Consider the following 18,367-nt stretch of genomic DNA (forward strand, 5'->3'; position numbering starts at 1 on the left):
GGCTGCCGACGCTTCTGTAAACTGCCAAGCGAGAAAGCGACCTGCGGCAGAACAAGCATCAGCCGCATACACCGCCACTGTTGACGCCACCAGGATCGCGATCAGCAAAAACAAGACACATCTACTACGTCATCGGACAGAAATCTAGGGACCACTTCTTGCGACGTGGTGAACACACCAATCTGAGACGCGTTCCAGGCACCATGGTAAGAGGGAGAGAGAGAAAACTGCTTACGTCTGCATTCGGGCAGCGTGCCGCTCCACTGCCCGGAGGACTGGCAGTAGCGGTGTGCCCTGCCGAACAGCTCGTAGCCCTCGTGACACTCGTACTTCACCGAGCTTGTGAAGCGGGTCATCGTGCCCATGCGACGCCCGTGCTCCACTTCGCCGGGAGGACCGCAGCTCTTGGCTGCAGAGAGACGCAGTCGTTTGTTAGAGATGAGACGAACGAAGCCTGAGGGAGAGTTCACATTTTTCCAAACTTAAGCGCACCACGTAAGAACGCGAGAAAGAAACGTTTACTTTTTCGTGTAGGTATGTACGGTCAAGTGCAAACACAGACACACACACACACACACACACACACACACACACACACACACGCACACACGCACGCACGCACGCACGCGCGCACACACGCACGCACGCGCACACGCACGCGCACACGCACACGCACACGCACACGCGCGCACACACACACACAACCACACATACATCGATGAGCGGGTACTATGTTGAGGCCCCGGAAAATGTACGAAGTTTGAAACTATATTTTTTGACGCCCATAACTGAGTTCGTCACAAAGGCTCGTTATTGACAAATACTTACTCTGCTTCCACACACGCACACACGCACGCACGCACGCACGCACACACACGCAAGCCCACTCACACTCATTGAAGCTCGCATACGCAGTTGTAAACCTGACGTAAGAAGCTTGAAGTCGAGTTAATTTTTGCCCAAACATGAGCGCACCACGTATGCACAGAAATGACTGATGGCGCCGCAGTTAAATATCACTTAACTCTTACAAAAATTATAAGTGAGTTTCAATTTAGTTTCTAATACATTCTTATAGAATACATTAGAAACTCAATTGAAACTCATTGATAATTTTTGTAAGAGAAATTCAGAAAAATATCAACATCAAATGAAGATTGCCGCCTTTAATCCTGAAGCGGTCCACGCGGCGCTACCGTCGACGCGCAAATGCAAAAGAGCAACAAATAAAGATAAATAAGTTTTCTTGGGGCATATTTTTTGCGGTTCATTAAGTCAAGCTAAGAACGTACATTGTGACAGTGCGCGTTTAATTTGTGTGTATGCAGTTCCATGTCTTTTAGCGTTCGATTGCGTTCCGACTCATGTTTAAACCAAATATAGAAAGGCTGCCTGCTATTACGGAGAGGAGCAGGTGACGCGTTACCTTCGATGTGTAAGTGCAAAAAAGGAAAAATAAGGATAACAATTGGCTGCACCTTTGGACCAAACACGTTTAAATGCGCTAGTTTTATATGAAGAATGGCACTCTTACACCCTATCACACGGGCAACTCGAATGTCATTTACAACTAATGACATTTGAGCCGACGGCCAATCAGCGCGTGACACTCCGGACGTAGCGCGTTCCACGCGCGACAGGTTGCGAGCTGATTCGCCGATCACAGAAATGTCATTCATGGTAAATGGCATTCGAGTTGCCCGAGTGGCACGCGTATTAGTTGGGTTGGTGCCTAGTGCAAGATGACACTTGGTCCCTCACTGCCCGCGATGGGTGCTGCTCTGAGTTCGCGTGGTGCCTAGGACAGTGTTTTTTATGGAAACAGATTACGTCACTCCAGCGTCTCTTTGCGATGCTGCGCACACATCCCTTTAGCCCCACACGGAAAAGCCTTTGCGCTGAACTTTTCGGGTTGCCAAGAGAGGGGAAGCGAGCTTCCCTGCCATTTCGAATCCCTCTCATTGAACGCGTTTTTTCAAAACCACATCTTTCTTCTCCTGTCTCGCCCTCTCCACGTCTCTTCGCTCCGCTTGCTTTGTCAAATCACCAGCTTCTGCTCCTCCCGTTCCTTCGTACTGGGTCCGTAGCTCAGTCAGCAGCGCACTCGGCTTCAACGCCGGCGACCGGGGTTCTATCCCTAACACTGGTTGCCGTTTTTTTTTCGTTTTTTTTTTTTTTTTTCAGTCTTATTTAGCGGTTAAAGACTGACCGACCTACACATTTCGTGTTTACGCGGCTCCTGAGATCGGTAGGCCCTGTAAAGCTGGCTTTTCTTTAAAAAAACGTTGCGCTGCAGCACAGAAGGGAAAATATATCGCTACTTTTCTTATACTGGAGCCGTACGAGTACGTAAGTAGAGAAGAGCGCGAAAACGCGAAATATAAAGATAACAAACGTGCATGGGGGAGGAGGAATGCGTATGCTGTTAGAGCGCAGCGAACGGATGCTACGAGCCGTCGGAGCCAATCCAAGGCCGTGTGAGTGTCCCGTCACCTCGGAGAGGGTACACAGCGACGCGCGGAATGCGTATCACGGGCTACGTCCCCAGAGCGGAATTGACTAGGATAGCTCGTAGCGTCCGCTGTGTCTGGACATAAGTATAGCAGCGTATGTCGTCATTCAAGTAATGCCAAAAGCGCTAAGTAATGGCTTTCATGGTATTCATTTGTGCATGTGTTTCGCGGGCGCCTCATCCGATTGGACGCAGAAGGTATACCGTGACAGTGCGCTTCTAGTCGTTGCGCATGTCCTTCAGTGTCTTTTTGTCTTTGACTGTGCTTTGACTGCAGTTAAAATAAAGTATAGAAAAGCCACCCGCTGTCTTAAAGAGGAGAAGGCGGCGCTGCCGTCGACACGCGAGTGCGAAAAAGCAAAAAGATAAAGATTAACGATGTGCGCGCCAAAGGAGAAGAGAGATGATGTCGCAATACTTTTCTTAGTCAGGGTCCTTGATGTCACTACCTGTATTGACTAAAATGTGCGCATTCCTTTTGTATGAACTTTACACTATACATTTTTTAACTACATACGGCGCCATTTTCTCCCCGGCGGCAGTCGGCGCCGCCGGTAATGTTGACGCACCCAAGAACAAGTAGGAAGCGCATCTTTTTGTCGACGCACTCTAGTGTAAACAACATCGCGTTACATTACAACTCCCCTACATCCTCTACCTCCGCTCCCTCTACATCCCGATAAATCGAAGCACTCCATTGCGCGTGTGAGTGAGTGGCAAACATTTCTGTTTGGAGGGGAGCGACAGTGTTATTTACGGCGAAGAGCAATCGCGACGGTGTGTGCGTTGTTGACCCAACTCCGACGAAGCGATCCCCGACGACGCCACGAGAGCCTACGCTCCTTTGAATGCGTTAGCACAACTACATGGGATCGATGCACAAACGCACAAACTCCATCGCACGCCGATTCAAAAACAAAAACAAAAAAAATGAAAAGGAGGAACTCGGATGCTTTTCCAAACAATAAAACGCGCGTGTCTTTAAAGTTAATCATTACGCGCGAACAAGAAAATAACGTTAGTGGCACTTCTCCGTTGCTGCCACGGAATGTCTATGCGAACGACAAAACGATTATGTAAGCAACTCGAGAATCCCAGTGCATATTTTGAGCGCGCACACACTCCAAACAAACTGATTTTTTTTTATTTCCTTTTTTATAAAGTTATTAACGTTGTTTGACAACGCTGACTTCAAAGGAAGACACAATAAACCTTCTTTGTGCCTTTTTTATGTCTTTTGTAGGTATGCATGGCTTTCATCTGAAAGCCGTGACGTCTCCGTCGACTTTTTTACACGTAAACTATGCAAAAGGGGGAAAGCGACCAGCTGGAAGGTGTATAAATGGCTTCCAACTTTTTATTCTCGGGCTTGGGCGAAGTTCGAGTAGTCGACCGTAAATTGAAGCTCTTTGTAACAATAAACCTGCCAAGATTAAGCGAAAAAAAAAAAACTAGGATTACGCGCAGCTCTTCACTTTTTCTGAATTCCGTCAAACACTTGTTTGCACCCCTAGAGGCTAAATTGACAACTAAATTGACGGCAACAACGTACGTTGTCTGTTTGTATTTTCACCTAGCGCTTGACCAGCATGGCCAAACGAAATGTGCTAACGTTCGGCTGGAGCTCGTGTTCAATTAGTGAAGCCGAACACGGACGCTGTATTCATACATTGTTTACTTCGTCTTTCTCAACTGGGCACGGGGAAAACATTTGGCACGAGTCGTTGTAATCTTTGACTCTCGCTTCATCGAGAAAGATGAAGTAAAGAATCCAGTACCATCGCATCCTCTATACTAACAAAGCCTGGCAGTTTAATGGCGGAGCAATAAAATGCCCAGTCATAAGTTAGAGCGCGAGGATCTGGTAGCGCAGATCATTTCTCGGAGAGCCTGTAGTCAGAGCGCAGCTTTTGCAGCGGCGAAGACCTGAAACATGGTTTTCGAACCCGACAGGAGAAGAAGCGGTACACCCGAGGAACGCGAGAAGCACGATCGGACATTCCATCGTTCGGGACAAGTGTGTTTCGGCGTCTCGCCGCAGCGGGGTGCCCGTTATATATCTATAGAGTGCCTTCATACGCACTCGCGCTTTTGCTTGAGTCGTGACATCTCAGCCGTTTTTCCGCCCAATCGCTTTTTTAGGCATTTTGAAGTGCGCGCAATCCGGTGTCACTCAGCTCTAGCGCGTAGCTTTGGCTAACGCATGAACGCCATTTTACCGCCCAAGTCACGCACGGAGTGCGCCAGAGGGTCACGCGCTGGCACATTTCGGGCAACAATGGATGTCTTCACCCTGAGACAGACAGACATGTTGGCACCCTAGACTCTTGTGTGCCGCTCTACCTTTTCACTTCCGGCGGCCACGTCTTCTGACCATCTGCCAGGATTTGTCAGTGCAGAGGAGGCTATGCCAGTACACATACTTTGTGTTGGTAAACACGTAAACACAAAACTTTGAGGAAAACAAGCCGGACATAGCGCCCTCCACATTGTTCGATCCCCTCGCCAGTAGGGATCACGGGTTCAATTTCTACACTTCACCCGTATCTACAGGGTGTCACAAAAGAAAATTTACAGGGTCTTCTTTACCGCAAAAATAAACTAGGCATCGCCGAACGCTCATTCTCCGCCCAAAGGTAGAGCTAGAGGTCACAACCAGATGCCAAAGTTTCAGCCTGATCCGATAACTTAATCAAAAGTTATAAGTGATTTTCTGAAAATTTCAATGAAAAAATGGCGGCCGACGGAGTTTTCAAACACATGGGGCTCTATGGCACCAGAAACCGAAAACGGGCAAAAATGGGCTCCACTTTCCCATTGAAATTTTCAGAAAATCACTTATAGCTTTTGATTAACTTATCGGATCGGGCTGAAACTTTGGCATCTGGTTGTGACCTCTAGCGCTACCTTTGGGCGGAGAATGAGCGTTTGCCGATGTCTAGTTTATTTTTGCGGTAAAAAAGACCGTATACATTTTCTTTTGTGACACCCTGTATATCGGTGCATCGCTCCTCACTACTTAAGGGCACACACTGAATATCCCAGGTTAGCGTTGTTCCACGTTACAGCGCACTCGAAAAACTGTTGCTCAATCTCCTAAACACACGAAAAACAAAACACTCACACAAGCTCTTATTAACGATTTGCGTTGTGTTGCGTGATAAACCTCTTCTGATTCTACCTCTACTTCGATTTAAGACAACTTTCAAACAGAAGAAGGAAGAAAAAGAAGAGTGCAAGAAAAAAGAAAAAAAAGGTTCTTTCTACTGACAAACTTGCGGAGATAATCAACCTCTTTTTGTGACAATATTATAGACGGCGTACTAACATATTTGTCCTCCAGTCGGTATCGATAATTTCCCTCGTTAGTTGGTTGACACGTTCCTCCTAATACGGTGCTGTTTTTTTTTGTTTTTTTTTAATGCGCCGAACATTTACAAACCCGACAGTGAATTTCTAAGTGGACACAGTTGGCGTTGACTATGTTGTTGTTATGTCCACGAAGGCAGTACTTAAGACACCGCCCAGTTTGTCCTACGTATTGTCTTCCACAGGAAAGGGGGAATGAATAGACAACCACCTCAACACAGAGCACAAAGTTTGTTCCATTCTTGTTGGAGCAGCAGGTTTCTCGATTTTTGGGTGTGATCACGTTTTCGCACAGGCTGGAAAGTTTGTTCGGAGCTGAAAACGCTGCATCAACATTAACTCTGTTCGCTGTTTTCTTAAGGCCGTGAGAAAAATTGTGGATATACGGGACGATTACTGGTCTTCTTTTCCTGTCGTTCCTTGACACCGTCTTTTTGCTTTACTTTTTCTGGAAGATTTTTAACCACTGACACGAATAAGAAGACAAAGTACCCTGCGGACTTCAGCTTTGCAATTTGCCCTTCGAAGCTCATTTGTATTAAATGTGAGCATGACCTTATGATCGAGCTCTTAAGACATGACCACTATGCCTGTCTTGACTAGTTTTGAGTGCGCAGAGTTGAAGGAGAGGAGTGATTTTTTACTGTCGGTTCATAGGACCAGCAGACGTGATTGGGTAGCTCTACCAGTTGGAGATCCTTAAGATTCTAGGATCTCTGACCGGCGGAGCGACCCCGTCACGTCTGCTGGTCCTACGAATTTAGAGGAAAGCGAACAACACTCCTCCCCTTCAACTATGCTCACTCAAAAGTGGTCAAGAGAGGCATAGTGCCGTCATGTCTTAAGAGCTCAGTCATAAAATCATGCTCACATTTAATACATAAAAGCTTTGACGGGAAAACTGCGAGGCTGAAGACCGCCGGGTACCCTGTGTTCTTGATGGTGTCAGTGAACAAAGCTCGCCCAATCTGAAGGTTTATCAGGTTAGCAATCGTACTGCGTAGGTCCAATTCCTCACCTACGGTGGATAAATAAGTCACCCTTCTCAGTGGCGTATTAGTTTCGGGCTGATTAAATATCCAGATATACCTAATTTTTTTAGGAACCTGGTATATGGACGCGGCCAATACATACAAAATGAAAGTAACAGTCCGCGAAGTTTCGTATATGCGCAGTGCAAGTTCGTCTGCTACTCGCGCAGGGGTTGCGGTGACGTTAGGACGAGGCCGAGCTCTGATTGGCTGGATTGGAAGAAAGTGAGCAGACCCCGAGGTGGCCAGTATCGAGGTCTACCCACTGCCCTTCCAATCAGAGCCAATATAAACTCGGCATTCTGACGTCATCGCAACTCCTGCAAAAGTAGCAGACGAACTTGCGCTCCGCATAGGGATTCTTTCGAAACTTTTCCCTGAATTGAGCACGAAGTCGCACATTAGGGGAGCTTCGCCGCTTCTGATATACCTTTTTTTTTTCTTTTTTGACAAAGAAGACAAGATCAAACACGAAAAGGTTCACACTTTACGCTCAACCAGCATGCGCCAGCTTTTCATCGTGGAAAGCCAAGGTTTCATGCGAACTCTTCGGGGCACCATAGTTGCCGATCGAAAGCGCGTCGTCACGGCACACCGTACACTGCATACAAATCCGAGATTTGCCACACACAAGCACTCCCCAACATTCTCAGTTCACTCAACAACACTTCCGCGTTTAAGTAAGAACCAACACTATACTTTTACGTCGAGCCTAACTTCAGCACCAAAAGTGCATGAACATGGCACTCCTCTTTTTCGAGCGTTTGCTGATGATCAGCTAAACCAATCACAAACAGAAAAAAGGACAGGATCAGACTGCATTTAGTGTGCGTGACTGGCTTTAGCCGGTGATAAGAAGCGCACAAAAACGCCGAAATATCTGACAGTAAACTTTTGGCACTTCCCGAGTGGCTCCATCGGGCTTGGGGTAAAACAAAGTAGAGGAAACTCAACTTGGTCACAACACTCCCTCATTCGAGTGGAAACCGAAACTATATAACACCAAGGTTAACTAAGCGGGCGTAATTCCATCGTCCCGGAGGGCTCTCCAGTTAGCTAGGCCATGGTTAGCTCCTCTCTCGTTTACCGGACTAACGTACTAAGCCGTGCTTAAGCCGACCTAACCTAATATCGGCTCACCTAGAAGTGGCTCTGGCACGTAAGAAAAAAAAGGCATGTTTGTCTTCTGCTTCGTGGGCTAAGCTCGGGAATGTAATCCGCAGGAACGTACCCAATGTATAAAGCACTCACATTCCCTGAAAGGTAATTCCTTTAGTTTAAGACCGAGACTCGAGTTGGATTCGTTCATTAAAGTGGCGAAGAGGGCGAGCTGGTTCATAACTGAGGAAAATAAAAGATAACATGGGAAACGCAAAGACAAAATAACAGTGACCTAGGAACATTGAGTCGCGGAAAAAGCGGTGGTCTCTGCGTGAGGCACATCGTGTTGAACCTACCCAGGCGGTGCAGACGCTCTTTTCCCTAGTAAAGCCTCTCGATGTGTTCGCGTTTGTCTTTGCAAACAGCGTCCAATTCTCCAGGGCACGAGGCCCGTGTCTCGAGCGGCCCTTGGAAGCAAATGGCAGCGCAGCACTGAAGTGAGCGGCCCTTGAAAGCAAATGACGGCGGAGCACCCTCTCGTGGCACGTGTCTTGCACGTTTTTTACAACAATGGTTGGCGGTACTATAGCTTTCCCTATACTGACAAAGTCTGGCAGATCGTCACGTGACGCGGCCGCCGAAAGTGAAAAGGTAGAGCGGCAGACAAGAGTGATGTAACGGGCGCCCCGCTGCGGCAGAGACGCCGAATCTTAATCGTTCATCTGAAATAAAACGAATTGATAAAATCTGCATAGATAATGCAGAACTAAAAGAGCAAGAGTTAGCAAACGCCTTTAATAATCATTTCGTGAACTTGCCGAGAGACAGTACTGATGAAAATGCTAGCTCATATATTGAAAACAAGAATGATCAGTCCATATTTCTTGAGCCAGTTGTAGATACGGAGGTGACGCTGACGTTTTTATCACTAAAGAACAGTGCAAGTTGTGACGCTGACGACATGCAAATAAGACCTATAAAACATGTTATAGATTTAATATCTCCCTGTTTAACGCACATCTTTAACTTGTGTTTGCAGCGCAGGGTCTTCCCTGAAAAAATGCAGATTGCCAGGGGAACTGGTTTGTATAAAAACGGTGATAAGAATGACATGGGGAATTATAGACCTATTTCAATCATATCAGTATTTTCTAAGGGCTTCGAAAAAAATCTTGCTTTCGAGACTGATGAAGGTTTCGGATAAATACAATATAATCACTCCGTCACAGTTTGGGTTTCGTAAGGGCCGATCTACGGAACTCGCTCTCCTAGAGCAAAAAGAATATATTTTTCAAAGTTTTGAGGATAAAAAAATGACCCTTGGGATTTTTATTGATTTCACCAAAGCATTTCATTATTTGAATCACAGACTCCTCATAAAAAAACTTGAAAAGTACGGGTTCCGTGGGCCCGCGTCAGCTCTCATTTCGTCATACCTTGCTCATCGTAAACAGTACGTTCATATTAACGGCTATTCTTCTGACATTAAACCAATCGTATCCGGTATCCCACAAGGCAGCATTCTGGGCCCTTTTTTGTTTAATTTATATATTAATGACATTGTCAATGTAAATAAAAGTACAAAATTTGTGATTTACGCTGACGATACAAGTCTATTTTTTAAAGGAGACTGCTGTCTTGAGCTAGCAAAGAGAGCTAATCAAACTCTACATAAGCTGGGTAGCTGGAGTCACTCTAACGCGCTAAAAATAAACGTGAACAAAACAAAGGCTGTTTTGTTTAAACCAAAAAATAAAAATACCTCTATCCCAACAGATATCGTGTTGGATACGACCAAAATTGAGGTTTTGACTCGCTTCAAAACGCTTCAAAACGGAACGAATGTCGTGGGATGACCATGTAAATCACATTTTGATAAAGTTGTCACGGGTCGTTGGCATATTATGCCGTCATCGCTCCATTCTACCACCAAGTGTTAAATTAATAATCTACAACTCTTTATTTCTCTCGCATGTACACTACTGTCATCTTGTCTGGAGAAATACTACAAATGTAAATTTAAATAGATACTTGTGCTCGAGAAAAAAATAGTACGGATTATAAGTAATGTTTCATATGATCACCCTAGCAGATCTCTTTTCGAAAGTTTGAATGTATTGAATGTGTATAGTTTATATAATTACCGTTTATGCCTAAGGCACAAGTCCGAAGTCATGAACAATATATGTCATCTTGTCAACCTAGCGTCTCTTACGAGGAGATAACCAATATATTCAACTCGCAACACAGACAACTGGAAAGTGCCAAGTTGTAGAACTACTTACGGTAAGCAGATGTTATCGAATATATTACCCGACCTACTTAATTATCTGAATACTCAAAATATGGAACTCCTAACATCAACGCCGAAAAAAATTCAATCCATTCTTATGCGTGTAATTTGATGACTTCGATCGAGCAATATTCTAGTGCCCTGACGTGTGTATAGTTATTATGTCTGTTCGCCATAAGCTCATAATTTATCAGAACTTATATAACAGTGCTTAATCATGCTCTCGACATCTCTGAATATGTATGTTTTTGATGTGATAATCATGACTTTTTATTGAATTGTTAGAGCTAAACTTGCTACATTCTGCATGTCATTGAGACGCTTCGGTTAACTGAGCTTGTATTTTTTTTTGTATTTTTGTGAACTGAGCTTGTATTTTTTTCTTTTTACTTTGTGTTCTTTGTGAGCTGCCACTGCTGCTGATTGTAGGGAGGGGGCCAGGACTCATCAAGCTGCATTTACGCAGCTTTTTTCCTCGGTCTCCTTCCATCATGAATCTGATGGAGAAATAAACATTTATTATTATTATTATTATTAAACACACTTGTCCCGAGCGATGGAATGTCCGCTCGGGATTCTCGCGTTCCCCGGGCTACCGCTAATTTTCTTGTCAGGTTTGAAAACCATGTTTCGGGTCTTCGCTGCTCCAAAAGCTGTGCGCTGAATACCAGACTCCCCAAAGAAATGCTTTGTGGTACCACATCCTCGCGCTCCAAATCTGCGACCGGGCACTCTTTGGCTCCTTCATTGAACTACCAGGATTTGTGAGTATAGAGGAGGCTATGGCGGTACTTGTAAGCGTGAATTTTATTGAAGGAATTTATTCCCCGGCCATGTCTCGCCTCGCTCGCATACGACAACCACGAGCCGCGCCTGTGCCAAGTGCTGCCATTTTCTTTTTTTTTTTTAATTTTAGTGTGCACAGTAGGGCAGCAGGGCACAGCTCGAGGAGCACGAGCTCATCGGGATTTCGACACAAGCGCCCCGTTACCTAAGTAGAAAATGTAGCGTTTCTCCTGTCTACTTCTTCCATATTAATCTTTGTGTTTTGCGTGAATTATTTTATTTTATGCAGATTCGGTTATTCGCCCAAAATACGCAAACTATTCTATACTATACTCCGCGACAACTTTTCTTGGCAATCCAGTGGAAGGTACGTCCCGCGTCCCCTCTCCCATTTTGAGTGTACGCAGGCTCTCCTCCTCTCCCCGGAAATGGGGGAGGAGGAGAATCTGCGTACACTCAAAATGGGAGAGGGGAAGCGGGACGGACCTTCCACTGCATTGCCAAGAAAAGTTGTCGCGGAGTATACCCCGCTCTAAAGAGTATAGCGGGCTCTATTACGTAGATGTCAACTGTTGACATCAAATACACTAGCTATAGGTGGCGCAAACCACCACCCAATTTACAAGAATCAGCCGTATGTATCCAACTTTGCATCCATCCTTTGCTGGATACACGAGCTTTGAAAGATGCCGTGCTTTGGAAATAGTAAACTCACGTTCGCACTTGAGGTCCGGCCCAAACCACTGGGCGGAGCTGTTGTAAAAGATGCACTTTGCCACGTCGAAGCCCCTGGCATCGTACCCGGGGAAGCAGTTGTAGCGCACCGTCGAATTGATCACAAAGTCCCGGGCACCGTCGCTCGCGTTGGTCCGCGAATGGGGCACGCTCGGGGGAGTGTTGCATGACGCTGCAAAAAAAGAAAGTTCAAAAGCAAAAAGGTTTATTAAAAAAATAACGAAAATGTTGAGAAAGTACAGACGCCTAATTTTGAAGTTGCGTTTTTTTTTTTTACTCTAAACAAGGCGGACGGAATCGCTAACCATCAAATGGCAATGTAAACTACGCGGCGGCGACTTTGTTGTGTTCCCTCATTCCAACAGCCGGACTTCAAGTGTTCCGGTTTTGAGGCCACATGTCCGCCGCCATCGCTGCGCTCCCTGGTGTGTAACTTCACCCCGAGTTCTCTGTCCCAGGCTATCGAAGCCAAAACCAACTGGTAAACAAGCTGTTTGTAGCGTCTTTCTATATTTTACGCCGCGTACTACCATAATTATAGTAAGCGTCGTTAATTACCAAATAAATAAAATATTTAAAATAAAAACGCAACCCTAATTTTAATGCAATAAATACAATGTGACGCACGTTACGTACCGCACTCGCTAAATTGTCCCTGTACAGCGTCGATTCAGTATGGCGACATCTCGAGGGCATCACGAACCTTTTCTGTCTGAACATTGACAACACCCAATTTGCTTTGTTTTGGTCTGATTACCTCGTAGACGCATTTTTTATGTTAGTTTATTTTATACCGCTGATGTTCAATATCTTAATGCTGCACTAGAGAATATTTTGTTGATTTTTGCGTGGCTGCATGCGCTCAGCCGCGGTAATGTTTGCTAGACCAAAGTCGCGCTGTTCATACACCGTAAGAATGAAACGGTGTTCACTACGGACATGATAGGACAGAAGTGTCTGCGGACACGTATCAGGCACGTTTTAAACATGCTTGGTTTCATACATGTGTTTCCTTGGAACAGGTCTAGCAAGAGTTTTTGTATGGCCGTCACACAAAGGAAATACACGCCACTCATACAATCTCTGCTTCGAACACGTCTAGCAAGAGATTTTGTATGATCAATATGAGAGCTAGGGCCGTCACACAAAGAAGATACACGTCACTCATACAGCGTCTACGGGCTGTCTTTCGTATGCCGTACGAACAGTAGTGACCAGTGGAAAGCGCGAGTTTGCACCCGGTGACGGGACGGGCCTTGTAGAGATCGATGATGTTTCTGCTCACGTTGCTTCTTGCACTCTGGCGCCCTGGAACTCCAGCGTCCGTCGCCCTGGCACATGCGCTCCTTGGGGCCGGACATCCAGAAGTTGTCGTCGCACTCGTAGTACACCCGGGCTCCGAAGTAGTCCCCGCTCACCCGGAACTGACCGTTCTCCAGCGGCTGCAGCTCGTCGCAGTTCAGGTCTGCACGGGAGGAGAACGCCATCCACGCAAGTGTTGACCGTTAAGAGTAAAAGATTGCGATTGCAGCGCTTGAGACGTGATGAGTGTGCCTTTTTTTTTCTTTGTTTAACCTTCGTTTAGCCGGTTTCGGAAGCGACACCTATAACGCAACTGATAAGCACATCCATCCGAGGAAAGACAAACAAGAGCCAATACTTTCGGCAGAAACACGAAACATTTCACATCGCTTCCCGCCGAAAGAAAATTAAAGCGAGCAGAATCCACGCGAGGCTAGAATAACCGAAGCCCGTTCCACTAGCATTTTCACGTTATTGCAGTGAGCTCGAGGAGCGCAGATACACGTTAGACATGTGACGTAGCACGGCGAGAGTTCGATGCTTCGAAGAACGCCCGCCATCAAGCTGGGACCCATTTGCCGACCTACCGCCGTTGGAGTGTGATGAAGTTACGCAGAGGTAGAGGAGACTGTTCCCGGGCTTTGATTATTCTATAGTCGCTGGCAGCTTAAGAAACGTAGGGTGGGGCCTATTATGATCATCACGCTTCTTGATTCGTAGTAGGTTCCCCGCCATTCTTATCCGCTAATGTTGCAATCTCATTGGCTGTGGAGAGATCATGAGATGCAAGCTACTCTACACGCTCTGCGTTTCTTGGTGAGTGTAGGGAATGTCAATTGAGGAAACCCCGCACTTCATATTCAACAATCAAACCCACGCCACCAATAGCACGAAATCAGCCGACGTGGTTTCGTGTCTGCCGACTCGTCGAAGAATCACAGACGCGGAAAATTATAGCGAGTTCACTCTATTAAAACAAATATACAAAACATATGAGTGGAGTATAAATAGAGCGCAACAATACAAAAAAAAAAAGGGGGGGGGGGGGGGCGGTTTCGCTCGGATAAAGTCTGCCCCTCTGCCTTCGACACCGAACCGCCAACAACGACAAGAAGAGGCATTCCGGCCGATCCCGCACGTAGACTCCCCTAACGCGGTTTCTAGCCCCGTCGCGGGAGGGCGAGCACACGCGTGAAAGCATATTTGCACCTATAGTATATACTTTTTCCGCGCTGCCCGAAAGCAGCGAGGGAAAAGGCGACGGCTTCCCCAAGAGGGAACTTGGAAGTGAAGCCCTCCTTACGGACCCATTGCCACGTACGCACGAGCGCACGCGCGCTGCCACGTCTGCTGCCGTTCCCCGCGTTCCCCAGAAAGGAAGAGCCTTATTTCTCCCCAATATCCCCAACGGAGCCCCCTCCCTCGCCTCTCCGATGGAGCTCTCAGGTGCCGCCGAGGACCCCAGGCGCGTCTTCTTTATTAGCTGGACGTGTTCTGGTGTAGCGAAAAAAAAAAGGAAAGGACGGGGAGAAAAAAAAAAAAAGAGTGCGATATCAAAGTTGCCGACTCGACTTATGCATACTGGGAGGGTCGAAAACCTTGTTGGGTCACGAGGGTGGGCGAAAGGCCGGACAAATAATTCGGTTGTCATAGACACGCAGCGAGAGGTCCCGCGCGTGATGAGGGAAAAATGAAGAGTCGAGGAAGCGAAATGGGGGAGTGTTGGAACGGGGACTGTTCCGGGGGGAAAGAATTAGATCTGCGCCTCGGTGGAAACCTTCCGGTGGGGACTTTTCTGCCCTCTCCTGTGGGCAGTTCGCGTAAAAGGTCTCGTCCGTTTCTTTTTTTTTTTTTCACTTAGGTGGCAGAGCGCTCTGCGAGTGGTGTACCGGGATTTTTGTTCGTGATATAATTTTACAGCGGAGCTGTTCAGGGCTAGTCTCCCCAGGATCGTGTCCGTCAGCAGAAAAATTTCGACACAACACTCTGGACAGCTACCGCCCTCTATGAACGACGGCGAAAACCAGACAACCTGCTTACCGGTTGTCTGGTTGCCACCTTCGCTCATAGATGGCGGTAGCTGTCGAGAGTCCAGAGTGTTGTGTTTGCCGGCTGTCTGGTTGTCGCCGTCGCTCATTCATGGAGGCAACCTTTCCAGCCTTTGCACTTTGGATCATTTTATTTCCACCATAGTACAGCTTCGCTGGTGTTCCTTCTTTACCAGAGTAAAAAGGCTAAAAGTTTTTTTTTTCTTTTTTTTTTCGTGTATGTCCACGGAGATGTGTAGACTTTAATGACAATAACAGACCCACTCGGACGCGCGTGCCACATTCGGTGAAGTATGAAAATCGTTTCGTGTCACTCTGGCAATTTTATCTGCTTCGGGGGCGAGCGAAAGCGTGATATCTATAAATTTCTTAGAATCGATGTTAAAAAATAAAATAAAAGAAATGTTTAATATACAAAGAATAATGTTCTTGGTGAACACTCTGGAAAAGCCCGTGAATCTACTTTTCCGCAAGGCAGTATGACGCAAAAACGCAGTACGAGTTGTGACATTAAGCAATGCAAGCGTTACGTTTTGCATTACTTAATATCACAACTCAGACTGCGCTCTCCGGTCTAAACATATGTTTCGGCGTCGTCATTCGCTGAGTTAGCTCCGTAAGTTGCGCTGATTGGCTCTTCGAGTGCTGTGAGGGAAAGTAGACGCACGGGCTTTTTGTAGAATGTACGGCGAGCAAGTGTTTTAAACAGCGTTAGGCGCACATCGAAACGCAAAGAAAAGCACGCCAATGAAAGGGCAACATTGAGAACGCGTGGATAACGCACGATGACGAGCCAGCCAGGCTCGCGCCACGATTGGTTGAGGTTGGGTGGAAACAAACGCACGTGGGCGCAAAGAGCAGGCGTTTGCACGCCGTATTTGTCGCCGTATTTGTCGAAAAATAAACTCACCCGTGATCACTCGCCACAAATTATAATTTTATTTCCGACATCCTCGTGAATGTTAAGTTCGAGGTGGAACGTATACACACCTTCCAAAATAACGCTATTTTTTATTTTTATATTTTAAGGATGCGCAAGTTTTTTTTTTGTTTGTTTTTTAGCTAGTTGTCGGAAACTCTAACTACATGTTTTTTGTGTTTTTTTTTTATGTTGAACGACGCAGAATTGTGTGGGGCACAATTGTTCACCCGAAAGGGTTCGTTCATGAATGAGACATAAATGTATTGAATTTCGGATTGAACGTGTAGATTCTACACGATTACTGACTTGAGGTAAACGAAGAACTCTTAAATGAAAAATAATTTTTGTGGACAAGCTGGCTAAATACATGGATACCTGTCCCGTTACTATGAGCAACTCACACGCTTTTCTGGGAGAACGGGGATGTCAATACGGGACATAACCGATGCTTGACGTAGACGAGCTCTAAAAAAAATTTTTAAAAACAATTAGCTGTTAGAATATGCGGCGTTAGCAAATACGGTGTTAGCAATAGCGGTGTTATCAATTGCGGTGGTAAAAAAATTGGCACTAGCGAATGCGATGTTACCAATTGTGGTGTTACCGGTTGCGGTGTTGCCACTTGTGGTGTTACCAATCGCAGTGCTACCTATTCCGGTGTTAGCAATGGTAGTGTAAGCAATTTCGGTGTTAGCAATTGCGGCGTTAGATGGAGTTTACTGGTGGGAAGTTACGCTAATGAGACTCCGTTCCTCGAATGGAAACTGTATACGAAGCGGCTCCTGGCATTTCTGCCTGCAGCGGTATACGTGGATGCCACAAACACAGTGAGCGGCCTCGGAGATTCGCGGCGGCGCCAAATTAACGTGTGCACCGGAACGTTTAAGGGATGGGGAAGAGGGGGGGGGGGGGGGGGGGGGATGCGGATGTTTCCGCCACTTTGTTCGGGTCGAATGCACCAATTTGCCAACGATTAAGTCGTATACCTGCACAGTCAAATGCCATGCCCGTGATTCGAAAGTAGCTTCCGCAATGGAACGTTCTGACGACCAGTGTTGGAACGCAAGGAATTTATCTCTCTATCTCTCCCGCTCTTTCGCTTCCTCTCACGCTTTCCCGCAATTTCTTGGCAGAAAGCGAGAGTTGAACGAGAAAGATTCGAGAATAAACATCACGTTTTGTGTGTGTGTGTGTGTGTCTGTATGTTTGTGTGTGTGTGCGTGTGTGTGTGTGTTTTGCGTACAATTGGCGTTGCTAGAGCTAGACTATATTGTCGGGAACAAAGCTGGGTTCAGAAGGTTTCTAGGAGACTTCTTCACTCGCTGTCCGAAAGCGAGTATTGACGTTTAAACTAAAATTACAAAGACGGCTTTTTTTTATGTCACAATTTTCTAGGGCAGGATTAAAAAATGAAAAGTATAAGGAGTTATTTTGTGACTTTGAATATATACAAAAACAGCACCAAGAAGAAAACCAGAGGTGAAAGAGTGGACGAAACAAGCGTACGGCGTATGCGAGGTAATGCCTCTTTTGCTCTCTCTCTCTCTCTCTCTCTCTCTCTTTCTCTCTTTCTAGATCACTCAACTAAGACCGTCACAATCCATTATCAGAATCCGAGGCACTACACTACGTCTGATATTTTGAAAACTCGGATATGCACCGCCTCTGAGCCAAGCCATACAATGTATAATGACCACGTTTTTTGTGTTTTTTTTTTTCTTTCGGGACTATCTTTTTCTTTTCCTTTTCCCGTTCCCTTCTTTTTATATTTTCTTTTTTACTCGAAGAAGTTTCTTCATCTCCTCCGAACCGTTCCCGAAAAATTTCCGTCAGGGGAGGAATTCGGGAAGTGAGAAAATCCTTCCTCCGACTTGATGGCGCGCGTGATCTTCATCCCCCTCCCTCGAACGCAATCTCGTACTTTCTTCGCGCACCGAGCGCCTAAATTAAAAACTATTCAAATATCTGAGTGCGCATCATCTCCTTGTGTTTGTGTGAGTGTTTGTGCGTGTTTGCGAAAGTCCGTGCGGGCTACGCAATCGCAGTCTCGTGAGATCCAGCTGAGGGGAAAAGCGAAATTTAGTATTAATGTTATTATCATTATAAAGTGTCTCGCGGGAACGGAGCACTCTTCGTCTTCCAACTTCTCGGGGGAGAAATATGCGGTAAGCGATAATATCGCGAACGTCGACGAGACGCTGACGGGGAACTCTCCGTAGCCCATTTGAGGTGCGCGGGAACGCAAATCTAAACGCAGAAACGCGAAAG

The 18,367-nt window shown here is 46.2% G+C and overlaps 1 protein-coding gene across 1 annotated transcript in view; it reads right to left on the reverse strand.

Moving 5' to 3' along the window:
• The window catches only part of LOC8050712 (sushi, von Willebrand factor type A, EGF and pentraxin domain-containing protein 1), a 247,178-nt gene that overhangs the window by 111,688 nt on the left and 117,123 nt on the right, over positions 1-18,367 (reverse strand). The window contains exons 2-4 of the mRNA XM_042292376.1: positions 13,113-13,292; positions 11,808-11,999; positions 236-409 (exon numbers count right to left, since the gene is read on the reverse strand). Of these exons, the coding sequence (XP_042148310.1) occupies positions 236-409; positions 11,808-11,999; positions 13,113-13,188 (442 nt within the window). The 5' untranslated portion in view covers positions 13,189-13,292. The remainder of the gene's footprint in view (positions 1-235; positions 410-11,807; positions 12,000-13,112; positions 13,293-18,367) is intronic.

Source organism: Ixodes scapularis, unplaced genomic scaffold (assembly GCF_016920785.2).
Source record: "Ixodes scapularis isolate PalLabHiFi unplaced genomic scaffold, ASM1692078v2 PGA_scaffold3__209_contigs__length_174095766, whole genome shotgun sequence".
Lineage (NCBI taxonomy): Eukaryota > Metazoa > Arthropoda > Arachnida > Ixodida > Ixodidae > Ixodes > Ixodes scapularis.